We start from the raw sequence: 25,665 nt of genomic DNA on the forward strand, positions 1-25,665 counted from the left end.
GCATCAAAGGTTGGAATTGGCGGTTATATCACCAAAATGATTCCCGAGCGCGGCCACCGCTCACTACTCCCCTCACCTCCCAGGGGGTGGAACAAGGGAACGGGTCAAATGCAGAGGGTAATTTCACTACACCTAGTTACTTTAACTTTGATAAAGTGAGGTAAAAGATTGGTGTGTCTTCTGCTAGTTAGTTTCATTTTCACCATCAAACCACAACAGAGAGACAGAAAATGCACACTCATTCAACAATTGTTGTGCGCTTGTGTTTGTGAGTGAGTGTGCCATTTTCGCATCAAGACGGGGCGCTGAGTGAAAGTGACCACTCGGCAGTGTGTGGAGGAGAAACAATCAAGACAGAAGAAGTAGATGTTGATCTCTAACACTATCAGGAGAAGGTCAATAAGTGTGTTTGTGTTGAGATTGTGCTGTCGCCTTCTGACGTCTCACTCTCGCTCTCGCCGCCACACCGGTTGGCTGACTGACGTTTATTTAACGGCCAGGAGGCCCGAGCAAGACAGATGCTGTTTTCTTTCAATGGAAGAGGCGTGCGGGACGCCCTGCGTAAACACCCCGTAATCCCGCCAGAGACGTCCTGTCTGCACCGGTCCCCTTGAGAGCGCAGCGGATGTCCCACGGATCCACAGCGTTATTGTGTTAGCGTAACAGGCGGTGAGTGATATGGTTATGGTGATGTCACCGCAGAGCGTGTTGCTTCACATTAAAACCGTGTCGCTGCCGAAGGTTGCTGGCGTATTTTCACAATGTGCAAGTTTCTTTATTCCTCGCATTTTTCCTGCATCTCCATGGCAACACACACATGCGGAAAGTATGTGCATAAACCTTGAGATTAAGTATATGAAATGCCATTTACTTAAGACCATTGTGATTTTCCAGCCATTTTTTGAAAGAACATTTCGAAACAGATTGCATTCCCAGTAATCTCACATCTACACTCGTTAATGTTTAATGCTCATTCAGGAAGCAGACAGCCCCAACGCCATTGGCCTTGTGCGCGCACGCACGCACACACGCACACACACACACACACACACACACACACACACACACACACACACACACACACACACACACACACATACACACTACTACTACATCCCCCTGGCAACGCCATCCTCATTACCAGCCTGAGATTTGACCTTTCACCCTAGGAGACCAGATGGCTCGTGTTTTTATGCTGCAGGGTGAAGAACATGAACGCAAAAAAAATCGTGAATCAGGTTTGCAGTGACTTAAATAAGGGCCCTATACAAAACACTGCAGCTCCTGTTTGTGAGTACATGCACACAAGTTGCAGCAAACAAATCTCACTAAAAAGCTTTAAAAAAAAAAAGATTAAATCCAGACCTGCTCGGAGGTCTTGGCCCTCTTACACATCAAAGGGACTCCAAGGAGGATGAGGAGGGCCGTGTGTGGGGTTGAAGCGAAGCAGACGAGTTGTCTTTAGAGGTGGGTGCCACTGTGGGAAAATAAAAGAGTGGGAGAGTGAGGAAAAGCAGATCTTTCAACAACTAAAGCATACAGGTTTTGCTGTTTGTGGGGTAATAGCGCCCTCTGGTGGTAAGGCCAAAACATGACATCCGCTAGTATACATGCGATTTCAGTTTGTAAAATGCAGTCCTTCACAATATTTATTAGTATTCATTGAGTTCAATGTTATTTTTCAGTATCGAATGGTTCAAGTTGGTCAGAAAAATGTTTACAGTTAAAATAAGGATATTTTTATTTCAGGCAAATTGATGCACTTTCAAGGAGAACTGCAGTTTTTTCAAATTTTGGACAGGACGGCGGATATATATATATATATATATATATATATATATATATATATATATATATATATATATATATATATATATATATATATATATATATATATATATATATATATATATATATTTTAATGCATTCTAAACAGTGGTGTGCCGTCAGGGCCAGTAAGGCCTTTTCTGCTGCCCTAACCTAACATAACCAGAAAATATGATCATAATTAAAGATAAAATTGTTTTTTTATTTACTTTCCTTAAATATCTAAAATTATTCATATTTGTTTCATGTCATATTATGTACGTTCCAGTGCTGTTGTTTTTAGTTTTAGTTTGTATCCAATCAGAATTCAGCTAGCTTATGTTGCCATGCTGTACGAAATCTGCCAGACGCCTTCAGAAACCATACCATGAATTGATTAACGTGGAACCCGTTTTTTTAAACAAGTTGAAAAATGTATTCGGGTGTTACCATTTAGTGGTCAATTGTATGCAATATGTACTGTTCTGTGCAATCTACTAATAAAAGTTTAAATCAATCAAAACAACAATGCAGGCGTCCGTGCACTGTAAGTGAACGGGCACATACAGTGATAGACAGTTGCGATAGCTAATCAGATCACAAGTTGTTGTCAGTAAGGCCTACGTAAATGTCACGTTCAACGTTTGACTGTTGATTGAAACTTTTATTAGTAGATTGCACAGTTCGGTACATATTCCATACAATTGACCACTAAATGGTAACACCCGAATACGTTTTTCAACTAGGGATGCAAATTATCGATTATTTCATTAATTGATAGTTGATAACCTTATCGATCGATCATCGATTAGTTGATAAAGCGGCGTTTTCCCCCCATCTGAGATTTCCCCTCAATAAGGTACAAAATCAAAATCAAAATTTTGCTGGTATAAAATACAAAGGACATTGTATTCCCTAATCAAATGTTTATTTGATACAAAAGTAAGTCATCTTTGTAACATGAGGAATATAATATAAAGTGCACTTTAGTCTTGTCACACATGCAAGACTTGGTAGTGGCAGCAGCCATAATAGCTAGCTTTATTTTATATAATCCCTCTTGAACTGGGAAAGGTGCCTAATGCCTATCTGTCAACTTGAAAAAATACAAGGAAGACATCCCTGAAAATTGTAACAGCAGGCAGCAAATAAGTAAGCCTGTTGGCTGTTGCAGTCTGCTGCAGAACTTCACCTTTGGACTCAGGTGAGGCTGACAAGAACTGAAGTGAAAAAACATGTCACTCACTCACTACTGTAAAGACAAGAAAAATAAAGTAACATCAAGTGCACAACATGCACAATGCACATCTTAGTCTGTCTCACAAACTATTAGAAGGCTAGCACCCTTTTGTAGCGAGCCTCTATGCGGGTTGTTATTGTTTCTCGAGAAGGGATTTGGTAGTCTGGCTCACAATAGTTCATCAACTCACGAAACCCCTTGCCATCCACAATGCTTATAGGCAGCATATCCTTTTCAACCATGTTGCAAATCCTCTGGGTGATGCCCTCTGCCCGTGCGTCATCACACACCGCTTTTCTTTTGGAAAACGCTTCGGCGACGGAGGGCTGGCCTGGCCGTGCTCCGCCTCCACTCTCTCCTCCAAGCACAGCGGCATGTAAACTTTTTAGGTGGTAATTTAACGAACTGGTTGAATTGTTGTACTTCAAAACAGCCTTACATATTTTGCACGTTGCATCGTCCTCTTTTAGGGTGAAATGTTCCCACACAGCACTTCTCTTGCGTCGCTTCATGTTTGTTTTTCTTCTCTCGCATGTGGACTCTCATGTGTACAGCGGACATGTAGGGCTGGTCACGTGATGGTGTTGCTGCTTGGAAAAAGTACAATAAGCAACAACTCCCTCGTGTGGACTAGCGAGGTATAAACTCAGCATTACCTTCACACAGAAAACCACCGCACCGACCGTGACAGAACGGAATTGTCAATTAATTGAAATCGTTAATTTTAATCGGGTAATTTCTTAACGGCAATTAATCGAAAATCGATTAATTGTTAACATCCCTATTTTCAACTTGTTTAAGTCGGGGTCTACGTAAATCAATTCATGTTAAATGAATTTGTGACATTTACGTGTCCTGTGATTGGATACTCATCGGGACCGTTAGCGGATGAATTTGAGAACACATAGAGATGAGAGACAGTTGCGATAGCCAATCAGATCACAAGTTGTTGACAGTAGATACTAAAAGTTGTAAACTCTTGTTGTGCGGAAGGCGAAATGGCGAAATGGCTTTTGACGACACACCGGTCGCCATTAAAGTCGGCAGTGCGGAGGTCCTTCCAACCTCTCCCCAAACCCTGAGGGTCTTCACCGCGTCACCTGGACCCCCCGCGGTCTACACAGGATTCAGGGGATTCTTTGTACATCCCTGGTCATTGTTTTCAACCTCACCGAAACCCGTGAAAACCAAGTCCACCCCCACCATCCCTACCTGGGCCTCCCCTCGTCAACTCCGCTCCTCCCCCATCACCTGGCCGACGAACAATGGGCCTCTCTCCCCCTCCCCGAAGTCGCTCCACACAAACAGTGAATTGGACTGCAATACAACTTCAATAACAACCAACATCTCTCCATCTTCTGGACAATACCTCTCCCCAGTGGACTCTGTTGTTCTTTTTGGTTCCAGTGGGCTACACATCATCCACCTTAATGTGAACAGCTTCTCTGGAACTAAACTTGACTAAATCAGAGAAATGTTCCACAACAATAAGGTAAAAATCTTGTGTTTCTCTGAAACTAAATTAGATCTAAGTGTTCTGACTCAGAGATAGAGATAGAAAACTTATCGGTTATCAGAAAGGACAGGAATAAACATGGTGGTAGTGTTTGTATGTATATTCACCAGGATATAAAATACATAACTCGCACCGATCTTAACCACAATGCCCTTGAATCTGTGTAGGCAGAAATCAAATTTAAAAACGCTAAGCCGGTACTGATAGGGACTGTATACATACCCCCTAATCAGAGTGATTTCTATGGTGCTCTCGAGGAGTGCTTAGCTGGGGTAGACAATGTGGCGAAAATTATAACTGGAGATCTGAACACAGATATTCAATGCAGAGATGCGCCTGTCTTCAAATCGTACAGCAAGCTTTGTAATCTGCACGGCCTCTCCCAGCTAATAACACTACCCACAAGGGTGTGTGATTCCACCCAATCAACCATAGATCTCATTCTCACATCAGACCGGCATAACATAATAAATAGTGGGGTCATGATCTGTGGTCTTAGCGATCACTATCTAACCTTCTGCACCCGCAAAATAACTAAACCCAAAGCCAATGGCCACATAACAGCTCAATCCAGATCCCTTAAAACATACTCCAGTGATAATTTCATCCTTAAATTAGGTGAGTGGGACTGGTCCCCTGTGATCACGAACAACCTGGTCGAAGATGCTTGGGATGGCTTCAAAACAGCGTTCCTAGCGATACTAAATTATATGGCTCCCGTGAGAACTGTCAGAATCAAAGCCCGCTCCGAACCATGGATGAATCCAGACCTATTAGCTGCCATAAAAGACAGAGACAGAAAATACTTTGAATACCAAAAGTGTAAAACTGAAGTAGATAAACAACCCAATAATAATAACCTCATATAACTCCTTTCAACACTCAAAAAGCAATGCAATAAATTAAGAAATAAGGCAAACAACCTGACTAAATCCTTAAAAAAAAATTACATTAACGATAAAATAGAGGAAAACACAAATAAGCCACGTGAGCTCTGGAAAATTCTCAACAACCAGCTTCCTGGATGCAGCCAGAAACTTAAAACCAGACTCACCAACATCAACATCAAGGAGGGTGACTCCCTCATTACAGATAAAATGGAGGTAGCAAGGAGACTCAACACCTTTTTCACCAGCATAGCCACAACTCTTGTCAAATGATAAATGATAAATGGGTTATACTTGTATAGCGCTTTTCTACCTTCAAGGTACTCAAAGCGCTTTGACAGTATTTCCACATTTACCCATTCACACACACATTCACACACTGATGGCGGGAGCTGCCATGCAAGGCGCTAACCAGCAGCCATCAAAGGCAAAGGGTGAAGTGTCTTGCCCAAGGACACAACGGACGTGACTAGGAAGGTAGAAGGTGGGAATTGAACCCCAACAAGCTGTCCTACCACTCTGGTCGTTTTGGTGTAGAACACATTAAAGCCTTCTACAGAAAGCTAGGAGTAATCAACAACAATTTCAAATTAGAAATGGTCTCAGCTGACGAGGTGCTTAATAAATTGAGCACGCTCCACCTAAACAAGGCCAACGGCCTTGACAATATTCCCTCCAGATTCCTCAGGGACTCTGCCACCACCATTGCTCCTATCATCACACACATAATTAACCTCTCAATTAAACAAGGCCAAGTACCAAAGGATTTCAAGATAGCAAGAGTAACCCCCCTTTTTAAAAAAAGGTAGCAAATTAGAACCTGGTAACTACCGACCTGTTTCTATTCTCAGTTCAATTTGAAAAGTAATGGAAAAAATACTTTATGAACAGGTCGATAGATACCTTGCTACTAATAAACTCATGTACAAATTCCAATCCGGTTTCAGAACTAACCACTCCACTGACCCATGCCTTCTCTATCTGACCGACCACATCAAACATGAGGTGGATGAGGGCAAATACTGCGGCATGGTCATGCTGGACCTTCAGAAGGCCTTTGACACCGTTAACCACGTTGTGCTGTTGGATAAGCTCAGAGCAATCGGATTTGATAAAACCTCATCGAGATGGATGCAATCTTACTTGGAGGGGAGGAAACAGGTGGTAGAGGTGAACGGCACCGTGTCCCCCCCCTCTCAGTAAGCTGTGGAGTCCCCCAAGGCAGTATATTAGGGCCTTTACTGTTCCTAATATACATAAATGACATGTCATCAGCATGCGACTGTGAATTGTTCCTGTTTGCGGATGACTCTGCCCTGCTGGTATCCGGCAAGGACAAGTCACAGGTGGAAAAAATCCTCAGTGCTGAACTCCTTAGTATTTGCACCTGGCTCGCTGACAATAAACTATCCATACACTTGGGTAAAACGGAATCCATGCTATTTGGGTCCCAAATCAATCTCAAGAAAGTCAGTGACTTCACTATAAAAGTGGGTGACATTGTTATCACCAGGAAAGATGAGGTCACCTACCTAGGTTCCATTCTAGAGGCTAATCTTTCCTGTGATAAAATGGCAACCAAGGTAATCAGAAAGGTCAACCAACGAATTAGATTTATCTACAGAATCTCCTCTCTGGTCAACAAAAGCACCTTGAAGATTCTAGCTAAAACTCTCGTTCAACCCTTTTTCGATTACGCTTGCACCTCCTGGTACCCTAGCACCTCCAAAACCCTCAAATCTAGACTCCAAACACCCCAGAACAAGTTAGTCAGGTTACTTTTAGACCTCCACCCCAGATCACAACTCACGCCAACCCACTTCTCCAAAGTGGGCTGGCTCAGGGTGGAAGACAGAGTAAAGAAAGTGCATCTCTATCCTCCTTCAAAACCGCACTAAAACAACACCTCCAGGCAACTTCAACCCTTGACTAACACCCTCCCCCTTCCACATCCCTCCTCCCCGGATTGTAAATAACCAAATGTAAATAATCAAATGTATTTCTAATGTATATACTTATGCTATCTGAACTCACTATGTTCTCTGCTCGCTGTACATATCCTACCAAGTCAGACCTACACTGTTTCAATGCCCATTTCTCTGATGATGCAATTGTTGATGACTGAAGTGCTGTTATCAACCAAACCCTCCTCATCCCACCCCCCGGATTGTAAATAATGTAAATAATTCAATGTATATACTCTGATGATTAACTTGTGTGATGACTGTATTATGCTGATAGTATATATTTGTACCATGAATTGATTTACGTGGACCCCGACTTAAACAAGTTGAAAAACTTATTCGGGTGTTACCATTTAGTGGTCAATTGTACGGAATATGTACCGAACTGTGCAATCTACTAATAAAAGTTTCAATCAATCAATCAATAAAAAAACAAAAACGTTTTGTACACTGTTGATGTGATCAATGCCTACCTAGTAGGGCGTAAATGTGTTCATGTATAGTATTTATCCAGCAATGATCATGTGGTGACATCAATTATGGTATTTTGAGAGGTAATCATTGAAGTCAAAGATCACTGAAGGCCTAGGTGGGAAACGCACGGCCCGCCACTGATTCTAAATATTAAATAACTGCGATCAAAAGTCTACTTACAATGGAGCCTATAACAGTCGCTCTATTCTTCCTACAAGGCCTTTAAAAAACATCCAAACCCCTCCATTAAGTTTTATACACATGATGTAAGTATATACGTAGCATAGTAACGGGCACATTTATATTAATATTTAATATTTAGATGTTTTGATCTTGTTAAGGCAATTCATTTAAATACACACATCACAGCATTTGTTTTTTTGTTTACAACATCACTGACTATTACTCACTGCAGACATCATGAGAGACAACAAACATAATATAAAATCACTTACTGTACAAGACCTGCTGTCGTTCATATATTCCCATTTAGATAAAAAATGACCCAATCCTCGCAAAGAAAAGGGGGGTTAAACCAGGCATCTTTTCTTGTCGTTCTCGCCATTACCGGGTCTAAATTGGCTGTCAAAGTATACCAACTTGTCAGAATACGTACATATCCTTCTACTATCCAGGTGAGAGGCATGATTTATGATCTAGAATAAAGTTTGACAAGCAAGGAAACAAGGAAGCAGCTGATCAGTCGATCATGTCAACATTGGCACACAAGCTCATGATCACGGCGCCGCTATAAATAGTTTGTTTGTCTGTGTTAGCGCTTATAATAACAATATCACTAATACTTGGATATTATTCAAGTCACAAATTGTAAAATGAGTTATGTCGGTGCTTTTTGAATGGTTATTTTTGTAATTTTATGGGCGACGTCACTTCCTGTCAATGAGAAAGGACGCAAAAAAGAAAGGCTCCGCTCTTGCTACCGGAGTTTTTTGTTAAATCTGAAGATTTTGACCACTGATTTGCGATCACAGCCACAGGAGAGTTCCCTGGCATCTTCAATCTGATTTTGGTCAGTTGAGAGGCACTGATACGCTGAAAGAAGGCGAGTTGGGAGAGCCGTTAGCCTCAAGCCAAAGGCGCCTTGCCGCAGTTCAAAGCGGTTGCCTAGCAACCAAAAGCTACGGCGAGTTTACAGATGTTTTAAAGTGATCCCGACGTTGCAGAGTGATATAAGTTGACAGGCTGACACCTCAAATTGATCTCTGAACGGCGCAAGATACGAAATTGTTGTAAAAAACAAGTTAAAGTGCCGCAAGTCGCTAAAGAAGCAACTGCCGTTAAGACACAAGCAAGAGGCAGTGACGTCAGTGACTGCCGCGATGCGAAAAGGTAAAGGAAAGATTGAAATCCCGAAACCTTCGGGGTCAACTGATACAGAACACAACTGGGAACAAGATTTGAGGTTGGACACAGGACATGATGGGAATCAAGAAGTGATCCTACAAAAACTTGAAGAAATGAAAGAAGAAATTAAATAAATGAAAAAAGAAATGAAAGAAATGAAAAAAGAAATGAAAGAAGAAATGAAAGAAGAAATGAAAGAATTGAAAGAATATCTGAGAAAAGTAACAACAGAACACAAACAAGATGTGAAAAGTCTGCAGGAAAATATAGAAAATCTGTAATCTCAGAACAACGGAAGAAATAATGAAGCCACTGAAATGGGCAAACGAATGAAGACCCTTCAAGAAGACAACAACATGTTGAGGAATATCATAGACGAAATGGATCAGGACAAACGAATGAATGATATCATCGTGACAGGGCACCGAATTAAACCAAGATCCTATGCGAAAGCTGTGAATAATGAAGGTGAACCTGATGAAATGGATATGATCTCAGCAGAACAGCAAGTGGTCAACTTTCTGCAATCAAGGGAAATTGAAATTGACATTAATACCATCGAAACATGCATCCCACTGAACGGAAGAAACAACAACGCCACTCCAGTCGTGCTCGTGAAACTCATAAACAGAAAATCTAAAATGGCATTGCTGAGACAGGGAAAGAAGCTGAAGGGAACAAATGTGTACATGAATGAGCATCTCACAAAACGCAATGCTGGAATCGCCAAGAAAGCACGCGACTTGAGAAAGCAGGGAAAAATCCAGGGAACTTGGAGCACCAACTGTAAAATCTACATCAAGCTGAATGGAGGTCCAGAAGCAAGAGTAATTGTTGTCCATGACATCAAGGACCTGGACAATTTTTAAAGTTTACACAGCTACCACAACAACGATGATAATGGACTCTGACAGAAAACAAACACCCAAATTCAGCATCGACACTACTATGTTCCAAGGGACGACTAAACAAGAGGACCTACATTCAGGAATACATCCACCTACACTTATTGAGATTATTGAAACAACATCAAAGATTGTTGAACAAGAAAATATGGAACTAAAAAATTTCTGCAACAAAGATTACAAAAACCAGGATTTGGAAAATGATATAGATCCAGATACAAATGTTTTCTCCCACATCAGTAATAATTGTTTTTATTATACAGATGATTAATATAATAGCAACATTACATGTGATAACAAATTGTCAATTATTCATTTTAATAGCAGAAGCTTGTATGCAAACTACAACAACATTAAGAACTTTTTGGAACACATCAACGAACCATTCAAAGTGATTGCTGTCACAGAAACATGGATTGATGATAAAAAAAGGAATAGATTTTGATCTGGAAGGATATGAACTAAACTACATCAACAGAACCAACAAAAATGGAGGAGGAGTAGCTGTGTACGTGATGAAGAACCTGAACTACAAAGTGGTAAAAAACATGTCATTTGCTATAGATAATATCTTAGAATGTATAACCATTGAAATATGTCAGGAAAAAAGCAAAAACATTTTCATCAGTTGTATATATAGATCACCTAAGTCAAGTATAGAAACATTTGAAGAATGGATCAAGGCTACTTACATGGATAATGGTCAAATAATAATGTTCTTATGTGGTGACTTTAATATTGACTTATTGAACCCTAACAAGCAAAAGTCTATTGATGACTTCATTGATACAATGTACAGCATCAGTTGGTATCTAAAAATCACAAAGCCAAGCAGAATCACAGCACACTGCCACGCTTATTGATAATATTTTTACCAATGACTTTGACAATAACACTACAAGTGGTCTACTTATAACCGACGTTAGTGATCATCTGCCAGTTTTTACAATATATGATGGACACTACAAGAAGAACATGGAAGACAAAAGGACATTTCGAAGACTGTGCATAGAGAAGAGGATGACTGCTTTCAAAATTGAGCTACAAAAGCAAGATTGGGACAATGTGTACAATGAAAAAGAGGTTGATGAAGCATATGAACATTTCTTAAACAAGTTCATAATACTTTATGACAAACATTGTCCATGGATACAACTCAGTAACAAGCAGAGAAAGAATAATCAACCATGGATGACAAAAGGATTAAAAAATGCTTGTAAGAAGAAGAATACACTATATAGAGAATTTATAGCACAAAGAACTATAGAGGCAGAAATTAAGTACAAAAAGTATAAAAACAAGTTAACAGATATACTACGATCATGTAAAAAAGAATATTACAGTGAATTATTGGACAGGAACAAAAATAATATGAGAGCAACATGGGGCATCCTCAATAGCATTATTAAAAATGGCACAAAGAGGGACTACCCTCAATACTTTTTAGACGGAAATAAAAAAAAATGACAACATAAAGGAAGTAGTTGAAAGTTTCAATAATTATTTTGTAAATATTGGACCAAAATTGGAAGAAAGGATTCCAGACACAGTTCCAATTGAGGAATATAATGATACCATAGAGCGAAATCCCAACTCCATGTTCCTCAGTAATGTGACACAGGAGGAAATAGTTACAATCGTGAAAAAATATAAATCTAAGACTTCAACTGATTGTAATGGAATTGATATGGAAACGATAAAAAAGGTTATAGAAGAGATCTCAGGACCATTAATGTATATTAGTAATCTATCATTTCAAACAGGTACATTCCCAAACAAAATGAAAATAGCTAAAGTCGCACCAATTTATAAGACTGGAGATAAACATCAATTTACAAATTATAGACCTGTTTCTTTACTTCCACAATTTTCTAAAATCATTGAAAAACTGTTTAATAACAGATTAGAGAGTTTCATAAATAAAAATAGAATCCTCAAAGAGAACCAATATGGATACAGAGCTAATGTCTCAACTTCAATGGCTTTAATTTAAATAACAGAGGAAATTACCAATGCAATAGACAGTAAAAAATGTGCAGCAGCAGTTTTTATGGATCTAACTAAAGCATTTGACACAATGAATCACAATATTTTAATCAAAAAACTAAAACGATATGGCATCAGAGGGTTAGTCCTAAACTGGATAAGAAGTTATCTAACGAACAGGAAACAATACGTGAAGCTAGGCGAACACATGTCTACAACCCTAAATATATCCTGTGGTGTACCTCAGGGATCAATATTAGGACCTAAATTATCCAATCTCTATATAAATGACATTTGTAAAGTTACAAAAGATTTAAAGTTAGTATTATTTGCGGATGATACAACAGCGTTTTGTTCAGGAGAGAACACACAGGAGATAATACAAATAATAACAGAAAAAATTAACAAATTAAAAAGATGGTTTGACAAAAATAGATTATCGTTGAATCTCAGTAAAACTAAAATAATGCTATTTGGTAACAGTAGTAGAGAAAGTCAAATACAAATAGACGGAATAGAAATTGAAAGAGTAAATGAAACCAAATTTCTAGGTATAATGATTGATGATAAATTGAACTGGAAATCTCACGTAAAAAATATACAACATAAAGTAGCAAGAAACATGTCAATAATGAATAAAGCAAAACATGTTCTAGACAAAAAATCACTTCATATTCTCTACTGCTCACTAGTGTTACCATATCTGAGCTACTGTGTAGAAATATGGGGAAATAATTACAAAAGTACACTTCATTCATTAACGGTGTTACAAAAAAGATCAGTTAGAATAATACATAATGTTGGATATAGAGAACATACAAATCCTTTATTTATTGAATCAAAGATACTGAAATTCCACAACATAGTGAATTTGCAAACAGCTAAAATTATGCACAAAGCAAACTATAACCTGCTACCCAAGAATATACAACAATTCTTCTCAACAAAAGAGGAGAAATATAATCTTAGAGAAAAATTTAATTTGAAACATTTGTACGCACGTACAACATTTAAGACCTTCAGTATATCAATATGTGGAATTAAATTATGGAATGGATTAAGCAAAGCAATCAAACAATGTACTAATATGATCCACTTCAAGAAACTCTTCAAGCTTAGAGTGTTTACAAAGTACAAAGAAGAAGAACCATGACAAACATTCTCAATTTATTTCATCCATCCATTCATTCATTCTTAAAGTAATCTTACTTATCTCATCACATGAAATATGACTTACTTCACCAATTATTATTATTAAATTCTTACTATTATTTGTTTATTTATTTTTATTGTGATTACCTATGGCGTTATTGTGAATAAATTGAGAACAGGAAGTGAATAAAAAAGTTTCAGCAACTGTTATGTAAAGAAAAGGGGTAGGATTAAATAAGCTCTGCTTCTTCCTACTCCTTTTCGAACATGTTGAAAAGAGAAACTGGAAATTGTGATGTATCATGTTGTATGCTTGCATGTTCGAAATAAACTCAAACTCTAACTCTAAATAGAGGAACTCTCATTGGCTCTGCGGTAAGCGGACTTTTATTTACAAGCTAAAATGCATTAAAAAAATAAATTTGTCATCATGTTTTACATGATTGTAAACGATAGGCAAAATTCCAAAAAAGTGCAGTTCCCCTTTACATCTTTTCTGTTATGGACATAAAAAACAACGTTTATAAAGTGTTTCTTTGTTGTAAATTGAGCTATACTTCCTTCCTTTTTCTAACTTTTGTTTTCTTCAATATTAATAATGTCACGATATGGTGAGCGTTGCTTGCAGCGTGACCCCAAGGATGCAGAGAATGGCAGGCGGAATGCAAGTAAAACTAATTTAACACTCACATGAAAGCAGGGAACAAACAAAAACAGCCAACTCAGCATCAGTCTCAAAAGAAGAATGAGCCAGCCCTGAAGGAGGGACCCAGGTGGAACTAAAAATAACTAATTAAACGAGGAGCAGGTGTGCTGACAGGACATGGAACAGAAAGTAAAGGTGCTTCAAAACACAGAGACCAAACAGGAAACACTGACAAAACAAGAGCATCAGGACAGGAAGTGATTCTAAACACAAAAACACAGGAAAAGCCAAACATAACCCAACTGTCAGTAGCAAATCTGACAGTAGCCCCCCTTCTTATAACGGATACCAGACAACAAGTCCAAAACCGAGGGAGGAATGGCAATAGTCGCCAAACAGAGGTGTACTTAACAATTTTATAGAGAAATGATACAAATTATAGTTGCATTTGAGAGGGTATGTGGGTGAGGAATGTTTTCTTCTTCCTAGGAGGGGCATAACTGACAATAATTGAAAAGCACTGAATTAGCTAAAAGACACATTTTCTACCAGGCTGCACAGAAACAATAAATCATTTAAATACAATCCACTTTATTCATATAGCACTTTTCAAAAAACAATAGAAGTCCCATGGCGCCGCCATCTTCACCTCCGGCGGGGCGTCCCACAGCATCGCCATCTTCGCCTCCAGGGGACCGTCCCACAGTGCCGCCATCTTCGCCTCTAGCAGGCCATCGTCGGTTCTTGTCCTGGAATCACCTCTGCGACCTCCAGCTTATCTGCCACACAGGCGGCCATTAGGCACGCGGCTCCCTCGTCGGCCAAGAGTGTGGCCGCTTCATGGGCGCCCTCCGCGCTATCAACAGCTATGCTTAGGACCCGGGCAGTTACAGCTGCTGGTGCGCTGTGGCCACACGCGTCCGCCTTCTCGTCGCCCACGGATGTGGCCGTTTCGTGCGCGCCCGCCTCGCCAGTTGCAGCCCGTTTAACTCGCCGCCGCCACTTCCCCGCTGGCTGCGGGGGCACATGGCCTGGATTGTTGGTCAGCCCTTTGAGGCAGGGGCGCAGTTTGTCAACCTCCGCCATTCCTCCCTCCACCCTCCCTTGGTTTTGGACTTTCTGTTGAACTTAGAACGTCAGGTATCCGTTATAAGGAGGGGGGCTACTGTCAGAATTGCTCCTGACAGTTTGGTCATGCTTGGGTTTTCCTGTTTTTTTGGTATTTTAATTCCTGTCCAGTGTTAGTTCTAGTTTCTACTTCCTGTGTTTAGAATCACTCCCTGTCCTGATGCTCTTGTTTTGTCAGTATTTCCTGTTTGGTCTCTTTGTTTTGAAGCACCTTTATTTTCGGTTCCATGACCTGTCAGTAGAGATGTCCGATAATGGCTTTTTTGCCGATATCCGATATTCCGATATTGTCCAACTCTTAATGACTGATTCCGATATCAACCGATACCGATATATACAGTCGTGGAATTAACACATTATTATGCCTAATTTTGTTGTGATGCCCCGCTGGATGCATTAAACAATGTTACACTGTTTTCCAAAATAAATCAACAAGTTATGGAAAAAAATGCCAACATGGCACTGCCATATTTATTATTGAAGTCACAAAGTGCATTCTTTTTTTTAACATGCCTCAAAACAGCAGCTTGGAATTTGGGACGTGCGTTCCCTGAGAGAGCATGAGGAGGTTGAGGTGGGCGGGGTTGGAGGGATGGGGGGCTGGGGTTGAGGTGGGGGGTGGGGGAGTAGCGGGGGGTATATATTGTAGCGTCCCGGAAGAGTTAGTGCTGCAAGGGGTTCTGGGTATTTGTTCTGTTGTGTTTATGTTGTGTTACGGTGCGGATGTTCTCCCGAAATGTGTTTGTCATTCTTGTTTGGTGTGGGTTCACAGTGTGGCGCATATTTGTAACAGTGGTAAAGTTTTTTATACGGCTACCCTCAGTGTGACCTGTATGGCTGTTGACCAAGTATGCTTGCATTCACTTGTGTGTGTGTGAAAAGCCGTAGATATTATGTGATTGGACCGGCACGCAAAGGCAGTGCCTTTAAGGTTTATTGGCGCTCTGTACTTCTCCCTACGTCCGTGTACCACTACGTACAGCGGCGTTTTAAAAAGTCATAAATTTTACTTTTTGAAACCGATACCGATAATTTCCGAACCGATACCGATAATTTCCGATATTACATTTTAAAGCATTTATTGGCCGATAATATCGGCAGTCCGATATTATCGGACATCTCTACCTGTCAGTACACCTGTTTCTCGTTATTTAGTTTCACCTGGGTCCCTCCTTCAGTGTTGGATCATTGTACTTTTGAGACGGATGCTTTTTTTGTTTGTTCCCTGCTTCTTGGATTATTAAATTAGTTTTACTCTCAAGCCTTCTGCTATCTCTGGATCATTGGCGTCACGCTGCAAGCAACGCTCACCAGACCGCGACAAACAAACCTCTAACGAAGCGATCACCGCAAACTTGTGCATTCTTTGACTCTGCTCTCTTGGACTGCAGTGCATGCTACTTTTTTCCTTGTCGTTTTGTTAAATCTTTCGCCTCCTGGATTATCTCTCGAGAAATTTTTAAGACACTTTTATCCTTTTCGCGATTTGAACAGTTGAAAAACCGCACTAGCATAGGGTATTTTTCAACAAAAAGAAAGGCTAATTGGCGCCTATTACCCATAGAGAACAGGCGCTGGTTTGCGTGGGACGTGAGCCGGATGGGACGTCATTTACAATCAAGCAATACCTGCTAAATGGGATTTGAAAAAAGATAGCATACTAATGTTAGCACACGTACCAAAAAATATACCTCATAAAATTAGCTTTAAAAAAATTAAAAAGCTAGCATGCTAACAGATATCATTCATCAAGTGACAAAATAGTAGACGCTGAAGTGTATACCTGTAAAATTTGCAAAAAAAAAGCTACAATGCTAATATCAGAATGCTAATGATTGTGCCACTAAAAAAATTAACTACTACACCCCTGGTATATACAACAAGGTCCATGAAATTTTTTTTGCCCATATGTATCTGATGTTTTCATGTCAGTGTGAACAGTGCAATTCTAAATGTTTCATATCTGACCCAGGCCTCTTTCGTATGTGGAAATAAATCGGACATATATGCGATGCGTCCACTATGTGAACGCTCCCGCGCTCATGTCGCATTCATGCAGCCACAACGTCATCAAAAAGCGATAAGAGTCATAATTATTCACCAAAATAGACAATTTTAAAATAAATAGTTGAAAACGTAGCAGAAAACAGGTGAAAATAATGTTTTTGGAACTCACGTGAAACTTCCACTAATCCTGTCCCAAACTGCTCGCCCACATAGAGGCAATTATCCCATAAAACTGCAAGGGCCAAAATATTGTCCTCTTCCTTCCCAATCTTCTAGACGCAATAATATGGTTCGGAAAATGTTGACCTTGATTGCACAAAATCCTTGAAATTGCCACAAATACGCCAGTACTTAGACTGAAAAGAGCTGAAACAATGTTTATTTCCGCTCCGCGTGCGGCGTCATGTGGGTCGGATTGCATTACAAATCTTTTTTTTTTGTAATGTGAACGCTCACTGAAAAGATCAGATTTGACCAAAAAATCATCCGACCCTGCAGTGTGAACCAAAATCAGACATAAACAGTAGAGTAAAATACACAAACTCACGTATAAGACTAAAAACTGAATTAAATGGACACCAGTAGGTTGCGGCATGACCTCAGCTCAGGACAGATCAGGAATAAAGTCACTATAGTAGTTAAAGTGCTATAGTGCTGAAGGAAGAATATACACATCTCTCTTGGCCTAGTAAGGTTTAATGCTTATATAATTGCACAAGTAGTTAGAATTAACAGATTTGTTTATGCATGAAAAATTGCACCAAAAACACACACATAAGTGTATCTGCAATGCATCCGGAAAGTATTCACAGCGCTTCACTTTTTTCCACATTGTTATGCCTTATTCAAAAATAGAATCAGTTATTTTTTGTCCTCAAAGTTCTACACACAGAAACCCCATAGTGACAATGTGATGTTTTCTATTTGGTTTTGCAGACATATTGAACATTAAAAAATGTAAAAAAAAAAATCACATGTACATAAGTATTCACAGCCTTTGTTCAGTTCTTTGTTGATGCACCTTCAGCAGCAATTACAGCCTCAAGTATTTTTGAATACGATGCCACAAGCTTGGCACACCGATCTTTGGGCAGTTTCGCCCATTCCTTTTTGCAACACCTCTCAACTTCCATCAGATTGGATGGGAAGCATTGGTTTTCATCCAGGATGTCTTTGTACATTGCTGCATTCATATTTCCCTCTATCCTGACTAGTCGCCCAGTTGCTGTCACCACCATGCTTCACTGTATTTTGAATTTGAATTTTGAATTATATTTATATAGCGCTTTTCTCTAGTAACTCAAAGCGCTTTACAGTGAAACCCAATATCTAAGTTACATTTAAACCAGTGTTGGTGGCACTGGGAGCAGGTGGGTAAAGTGTCTTGCCAAAGTACACAACGACAGTGACTAGGATGGTGGAAGCGGGAATCGAACCTGGAACCCTCAAGTTGCTGGCACGGCCACTCTACCAACCGAGCTATGCCGCCCCCACTGTAGGGATGGTATTGGCCTGGTGATGAGTGGTGCCTGGTTTCCTCCAAACATGATTCCTGGTATTCAAGCAAAAGAGTTCAAGCTTTGTCTCATCAGACCAGATCATTTTAGTTTCTCATGGTCCGAGAGTGGGCAGCACGGTGGAAGAGGGGTTAGTGCGTCTGCCTCACAATACGAAGGTCCTGAGTAGTCCTGAGTAGTCCTGGGTTCAATCCCGGGCTCGGGATCTTTCTGTGTGGAGTTTGCATGTTCTCCCCGTGACTGCGTAGGTTCCCTCCGGGTACTCCGGCTTCCTCCCACCTCCAAAGACATGCACCTGGGGATAGGTTGATTGGCAACACTAAATGGTCCCTAGTGTGTGAATGTGAGTGTGAATGTTGTCTGTCTATCTGTGTTGGCGTGCGATGAGGTGGCGACTTGTCCAGGGTGTACCCCGCCTTCCGCCCGGATGCAGCTGAGTTAGGCTCCAGCGCCCCCCCGCGACCCCGAAGGGAATAAGCGGTAGAAAATGGATGGATGGATGGTCCGAGAGTCTTTCAGGTGCATTTTGGCAAACTTTTTATAAAGAAATGGCTTCCATCTGGCCACTCTACCATACAGGCCTGAATGGTGGTTTGCTGCAGAGATGGTTGTCCTTCTGGAAGGTTCTCCTCTCTCCACAGAGGAATGCTGTAGCTCTGACAGAGTGACCATTGGGTTCTTGGTCACCTCCCTGACTAGACTAAGATGAATGCAGCAATGTACAGAGACATCCTGGATGAAAACCAACGCTTCCCATCCAATCTAAATGGAGCTTGGGATGTTCTGCAAAGAGGAATGGGCCAAAGGTGCATCAACGAAGTATTGAGAAAAATCTGTGAATACTTATGTAGATTTATTTTTTTATTTTTAATAAAACTTTATTTTAACATTGTCAGTGTGGGGGATTTTGTGTAGAATTTCGAGGATATAATATATTTTAATTTGGAATAAAGCTTTAACATAACAAAATGTGGAAAAATTGAAGTGCCGTGAATACTTTCCTGATGCACTATATGTATAAAATATTGCATAAAATATCAATGTCTAACTTTTACAATATACACTGAAATACATAGAAATAGAAAGTCATAGCAATCCATTGGAACTAATGGCAGTATATCTAGTTTTCTTATACCTCTATGTTCTTGTCGTATCATGTATAACGCATCAGATAAGACACGTTAACAATTAAATAAGCCCACAAGCTAGCGAAAATTAGCTGAAAACAAGTCTTTGGAGAGCTTTTTTGCAAAGGGAAAGAAGTCAGGGCTCCGTCTGATTCAGCGTTTTATAGTGAGTTGTATTTCCCACACACTTATTTTTGCTTTATTTATCTGCCACACCTGGAAGACAAGGTCCATGAATGCCTACATTATATTAAACCTGTGAGAAAAAGGTTGGGGACCCGTTATATTGTTGCTTTACAACAAATCCCTTTTATTCTACCCTCCTACCATTTATCCATAGTTATGTTTTTGGCTGAAGTCGTAGTAGTACAGTAGTACTTTCAGGCCCCGTTTACACAGGGTAAATCCTTCCTAACCTTATCCGTGTCCAGCAGTTGTTTGGGACATGAGGGGCTGGTTCCATCTTTCAGCTGCGCGCTAATGGCGGAGTTAGCGATGATGCGAGCATCATGCACGCTGCCTGGCCATTTCACAGTCACATCCATAAAGCAATACTGTTAGTCACACACTGCCTGTATCACATCCACAGGAGGAAGGGACAAAATTTTTCGGTAAATAGAATCACAGCTGCTAAAGTCCTCTTGCCATCTGAGATGTGTAGTATCCGAAATAGCTGCAATCACGCGTTTCCTTTACTTAAGGTATTCATGTGTGATTTCCACAAGCGTCTGTACATGGACAAGAAGGAGAAACACAGGCATGTCTGGATGGATGTCCGAGGAGGGGGACCTTAAACGCTGGTTTAGTGTGGCTGAAACGGGGCTTAGGCTAAATAATTATTCATTTAAGGGGTTAAACGACTTAGTGTAGACATGGCCTCAGTAGTAGTTACAGTAGCTAGCAATAGCATCCATTACCCTCAACTGACATCACTAGGGCCTCAATGAAGTCGATATTTATTGTTGAAGTTGGTTTCAAAATACACAAAACTACAAAAATTGCAGTATGTCTATTAATACAGTCAGTTTACGCCACCGTTTTAACACTAAAATAACAAAAATATCTGACGTTCTTTAGTTTGATTGCTCTCACCCACTGCCAGGAGTCGGCGGCCTACGTAAGATAAACATGGCAGACTCGCAAATTTAGTCCCTCCATTTTACCACTTGTCCCTTTCGGGGTCGCGGTGGGTTCTGGACCTTATCTCAACTGCATTCGGGCAGTAGGCGGAGTACACCCTGGACAAGTAATTTGGGGTAAATGCAATGTTATTTTTATTAGTTTTATTATTATTAGTTATTTTTTATTTTATTAATATTTATATTATTTTAATTTGTACGTTAATCATTTATACATACGTTCTGTTATTTACGCTCTCTTACCTACTTATGTTATTTATGGCCTACATATGGCCATCTGCTGACCTCTGCCGGCTATGTGGTGAACTGCAACCATTTGATCAAGGCGGGTAGAATAGTAGAATAACTGTTGTAATTGTTCAGTATAGGATAATTTTTTTATTTATTTCAAGAAATGTGATGCAGTTTTAATCTTTTCTGTTATAGAATAAAAACAATGCTAATAAAGTTATTCTTTGTGGTCAGTAGACCTATATGCTTTTCTTCTTTTTTGGTTTTCTTTAATGTTAATAATGATACAATTGTGCTGAAGTGTACCTATTACAATTTAATAGACAAATGATAGTATTTATAGTCGCGTTGGGGACGGGGGCAAAATGTTTTGTTCTTCCGAAGGAAGGCGTAACAGAAAATATTTGAGAAGCACTGGGACAAGCGGTAGAAAATGGATGGATGGATGATTTACAATCAGTTTATGCAGTATTACTCCTAACCACAGGTAGGCGCACTACACCCAAGCATAGATTCAGTATTTTGTCCAATAACAACACTTCTTGTGCACAATTACTGTATATTACTTTTTTTCAAAAAACTATAATCGGTAAAAATCTCAGTTGTATTGTCAAGATATGATTGATGCATTTCACACAATTCTACTAAACATCCAGTATGATCCAAAAGGTAAACTACATCCTGCAGACTGGGTGTTATAGATGTGTTTGGAAGTCTTGCAGGTCATCACATATTCCAGTAGTAAGTAAACGAGTCATGCTCTGTGGTCATGGGAGGCCATTGCAATCTGCAGCTGCTGTGCAGGAATGTTGTGAAGTTGAATGCTAGTGAACATACGCTGCCTTTTTTTATTGATAAGATAGAAAACATTGTCTCATCATGTTACTCACAAAAGACGAAAATAAGTCAATATAAGACACTTTGGGTTAGTGTGTGAGTTCTCTCTGGGTACTCCGACTTCCTTCCACTTTTAAAGACATGCACCTGGGGATAGGTTGATTGGCAACACTAAATTGGCCCTAGTGTGTGAATGTGAGTGTGAATGTTGTCTGTCTATCTGTGTTGGCCCTGTGATGACGTATCGACTTGTCCAGGGTGTACCCCGCCTCCCGCCCGAGTACAGCTGGGATAAGCTCCAGGCCCCCTGAGATGTGTATATATATATATATATATATATATATATATATATATATATATATATATATATATATGTCCAGGGTGTACCCCGCCTTCCGCCCGATTGTAGCTGAGATAGGCTCCAGCGCCCCCCGCGACCCCGAAGGGAATAAGCGGTAGAAAATGGATGGATGGATGGATATATATATATATATATATATATATATATATATATATATATTAGGGCTGCAACAACTAATCGATTAAATCGATTAAAATCGATTATTAAAATAGTTGCCGATTAATTTAGTCATCAATTCGTTGGATCTATGCTATGCGCATGCGCAGAGGTTTTTGTTTTTTTGTTTTTTAATTAAAAAAAAATTTGTTTTTGTTTTTTAATAAACCTTTATTTATAAACTGCAACATTTACAAACAGCTGAGAAACAATAATCAAAATAAGTATGGTGCCAGTATGCTGTTTTTTTTCAATAAAATACTGGATAGGATAGAAATGTAGTTTGTCTCTTTTATTCGATTATTAATCGATTAATCGAAGTAACAATCGACAGATTAATCGATTATCAAATTAATCGTTAGTTGCAGCCCTAATATATATATATATATATATATATATATATATATATATATATATATATATATATATATATATATATATATATATATATATATATATATATATATATATATAAAAGCTAAAAAACTAAAAAAGTCACATTTACAAAAGTATTCACAGGCACCTTTAGCAGCAATTATAGCTTTAAGTCTTTTTGAATAAGATGCCACAAAGACAAGTGATTTTTTTTTACATTTTTATTTCTTAATAAATTTGCAAATTAAAAAAATAAATATTTTCTCATTGTCATAATGGGATATTGTCTGTAGAATTCTAAGGGAAATATTTGTTTTTGCTCCCCTTTGGAATAAGGCTGTAACATTACAAAATGTGGAAAAAGAAAGAACACCAACATAACAGTGATTAAAAACCTTAAACAAGTAACCAAATGACTGTTATTATCAGTCATAATTTTTATTGCCATCATAGCGATGAATAAAAAACAATAATAATGTCACAGTGGCTTCTCATAAGTTTGTCAAGACAATGTATCCATTATTTACCACAGGGATAAAAAAGTCATAATTGATTCATTCATTCGTTCATTTAATAATTGAAACGGCATTTATTCTGATTTTGATCATGGTCTACAAAGTACAATCACAAAATCATTCAATGACATTTTTCAAGTATTGGTATTAATAAGTCGCAGATAGACAACATTCACACACTAGTGACCATTAAGTGTTGCCAACCTATGTCCAGGTGCATGTCTTTGGAGGTGAGAGGAAGCTGGTGTACACGGAGGGAACCCACGCCGGCGACCTCGAGAAGGACAAGCTGTAGAAAACGGATGGATGGATGATTATTAATATTGGCAATACCCCCAGTTAATGGAATAAAGTTAAACAGTTGAGAGAAGCTAAGAAAATGTTATCTGTCTGCGAATGTTGCCCCTAGCGGACGGATAATTGGTGCACCTGATGCTTCTTCAGGATCTCGTGGGATTCGGCAATTCTCCCGATACTAGTAACCAATAAATATTATCCTAATATTTTTTATAGCCAAATGACTACAATATAATAAGATATTCAATATCATTTTAAATGTGTTGTATTTCTAAAAGCAGACTTTCTCTGTGTACCCTCTTACTTTTGATTGTACATTGCGAATGAACCAGTTCCCATAAAGGCATCACAGGCTCCCATTTTTTTAAGTGCGCTGATGTCATTTTCAAAACTTAACCAACCCTCCAAAACTCCACACTGCTGAGTTCCTCTCCGTCTTTTAACCTGGAAACTACCCATTTTCTGAAAGGCGGAGGACATTAACAACATAAATAATTTTGGGAGACGAACTCGTAAAATCAAGGAATCTAAATCGTCTTTATTGGAAGGACTTAGCTGCTGAGAACCTCGCCGACTGGAGCCCATTTTTTCCGAGGGCATTATTTTTCTTCTTTTTTTTTGTTTTAAAGCTCAATTCCCAGAATGAACCAGAGCCTTGGCCGACCGCAACCGCAACCCCTGCAAAACGTGGAGGTGAAAAGCAAGGTGGGTGCGATGTTGCGTTTAATGTGCACGTAGATAGAGTAGTAATGCACACATGGTCGTGTGCAGTGTGCATTTGAACGCACCATTATCTACATTCATATTCGGTGCGTTTTAAATAGAAACCCCCACAATTACAGTGTGATTTGACAGAAAACATGTCAAGAAGTGGACGATTTTGCTCAATTTGTTGCACTGTGGTGCTGATTTCTCACCCCCTTGTTGTTTTGCTTCAATGCCAGAGACTGACAGTGCACATTTGTCAGTAAAATGTCAAAAATCAACCACTTACGCGCCGCTGAACTCAATTCGGAGGCTTTTAAGCGTCTATTTGCTGTGGCTGAAATGTAATATAAGGTAGAAATTAATTTTCGTCCATTCACAAATCCAACTTGTTCAAACTGTATTTAATGAAGTAGTAGTTGCAATCAATATTTTCAGTGGGTTTGGTTGGGTTAAAAAAAATGGACCCTCGAAAAAGCAGCAAATGTCATTCAGGTGGTTTCAAAATGATTTCGACATCACGTCACCTGCAGCTGACTCACTGCCATTCAACGTCAGTTACATTTTTGGGTTTAGTTAGATGCACTGAACGATACCTGCGAGATGAGTCACCCTTGTGGACCGTCTTCATTCCAGTCCATTCTAAGAACTGTAGTTTTCTTAATGTTCTAGAACAGGTGTTCTCAAACTGTGGTGTGTACCACTAGTGGTACGGCATGGTCCATCTTGTGGTACGCCAAAAATCACTCTATGTAAAGGGAAACTGCACTTTAAAAAAAAAAAAAATTCTCGTCTCACAATCATTATGAGAGACATAACGATGAATGTTATTTTTTTATGTATTCTAATTTTTCAATAATGTCATCAAAAGCGTGCTTACAATGGAGCCTAAAGGCCTACTGAAATGAATTTTTTTTATTTAAACGGGGATAGCAGATCTATTCTATGTGTCATACTTGATCATTTCGCGATATTGCCATATTTTTGCTGAAAGGATTTAGTATAGAACAACGACGATAAAGATTGCAACTTTTGGTATCTGATAAAAAAAAGGCTTGCACCTACCGGAAGTAGCGTGACGTAGTCAGTTGAACATATACGCAAAGTTCCCTATTGTTTACAATGATGGCCGCATGAAGTGAGAGAGATTCGGACCGAGAAAGCGACAATTTCCCCATTAATTTGAGCGAGGATGAAAGATTTGTGGATGAGTAAAGTGCAAGTGAAGGACTAGTGGGGAGTTGAAGCTATTCAGATAGGGAAGATGCTGTGAGAGCCGGGGGTGACCTGATATTCAGCTGGGAATGACTACAACAGTAAATAAACACA

General features: G+C 39.4%; 1 protein-coding gene across 2 annotated transcripts in view; it reads left to right on the forward strand.

Annotated features, from left to right (window-relative positions):
• The first annotated feature begins 24,009 nt into the window (after positions 1-24,009).
• pard6gb (par-6 family cell polarity regulator gamma b) overlaps positions 24,010-25,665 on the forward strand; it is an 83,227-nt gene continuing 81,571 nt past the window's right edge. For both annotated transcript variants that reach the window (XM_062056616.1, XM_062056617.1), the window contains exon 1: positions 24,010-24,336. In XM_062056616.1, coding sequence (XP_061912600.1) covers positions 24,274-24,336 — 63 coding nt within the window. In that variant the 5' untranslated portion in view covers positions 24,010-24,273. The remainder of the gene's footprint in view (positions 24,337-25,665) is intronic.

The sequence above is a fragment of the Entelurus aequoreus genome, linkage group LG08, assembly GCF_033978785.1.
Source record: "Entelurus aequoreus isolate RoL-2023_Sb linkage group LG08, RoL_Eaeq_v1.1, whole genome shotgun sequence".
NCBI lineage: Eukaryota > Metazoa > Chordata > Actinopteri > Syngnathiformes > Syngnathidae > Entelurus > Entelurus aequoreus.